Raw genomic sequence first — 1,001 nt, 5'->3', positions numbered from 1 at the left:
CAAATTCTTCTTTCTTTTGTTGATCAGGTGGCAGTGAAGTTCGTCAAGAAATCAGAGGATATGAAATACATCAACTTTGTAAGTAGACTGCTTTCTCTATATTTTCCCCTGAGTCGCTGTATTCAGTATTTGGGAATCCTCCTCCGTCTAACGATCATAAAAACTGTTCTTCCTTTAGCCTGAACATCTTCCATTGGAGGTCGCTCTTTTAATCCTCGCGAATGAGGGCCCCAGAGTTCCCCAGATCATCCAGCTGCTGGACTGGAAGGATCTGGGTGAATACTACATCATGGTTCTGGAGCGGCCCGTTCCCTGTGAGGACTTGCTTGATTTTGTGCAGCGCCACGGAGGCAGAATCGACGAGGAGTTGGCTCAAGTTATCATGCGGCAGGCAACTCAAGCCGCTTATATGAGCTGCCAGCGTGGAGTGCTGCACCGGGACATCAAACAGCAAAACCTGCTGATCAACAAGGACACCCTAGAAGTCAAACTAATTGACTTTGGGTGCGGCAACCTCCTTCAAAGCGCGGCCTACACTACATTCATGGGTAAGTATTGAAGCCATAGAACAGGAATCACTCAAGTATCACGCTAACGGACACCTAGACAAAATGCTGTGGTAATGCAATGCACATAACAAAATCTATTTCTTACAGGCACACGAATGTACTGTCCACCCGAATTTCTATCACAGGGCAAGTACCACGGGGAGCCAGCGACAGTATATTCATTGGGAGTGCTCTTGTTCTCGCTAGTATGCGGGACATTTCCAGACAGACACGACAAGATTATGATCGATCTGAACCGTTGGTTCATAGCTGGCTTGTCACAAGGTGAGATTTGCATGACAACAAAGGAAGCAGATTGTAGTTCTAAATCATACAAAAGAGAACAAAGAAAGAAGACGGGCAACAGAAAAGTGTAAATAATGCAGGATTGTTTTTCAGATTTTTAACCTCTGGTCATGTTGTAAAGTTTATAGTAAAATAATGAAGGTATGA

General features: G+C 44.6%; 1 protein-coding gene across 1 annotated transcript; it reads left to right on the top strand.

Moving 5' to 3' along the window:
• Nucleotides 1–18: 18 nt before the first annotated feature.
• Nucleotides 19–947, top strand: LOC107682671 (serine/threonine-protein kinase pim-2-like; the record flags this gene model as incomplete). The annotated part of the gene is made up of 3 exons (XM_016478840.1): nt 19–78; nt 179–548; nt 657–947. Coding segments are annotated over 3 exons (699 nt in total), but the record flags the coding sequence as incomplete, so codon positions are not given.
• Nucleotides 948–1,001: the final 54 nt, after the last annotated feature.

Source organism: Sinocyclocheilus anshuiensis, unplaced genomic scaffold (assembly GCF_001515605.1).
Source record: "Sinocyclocheilus anshuiensis isolate Anshui unplaced genomic scaffold, SAMN03320099.WGS_v1.1 C32457480, whole genome shotgun sequence".
NCBI lineage: Eukaryota > Metazoa > Chordata > Actinopteri > Cypriniformes > Cyprinidae > Sinocyclocheilus > Sinocyclocheilus anshuiensis.
Note: the sequence above shows the minus strand (reverse complement) of the source record. Positions and strands in the feature narration are given on the sequence as shown.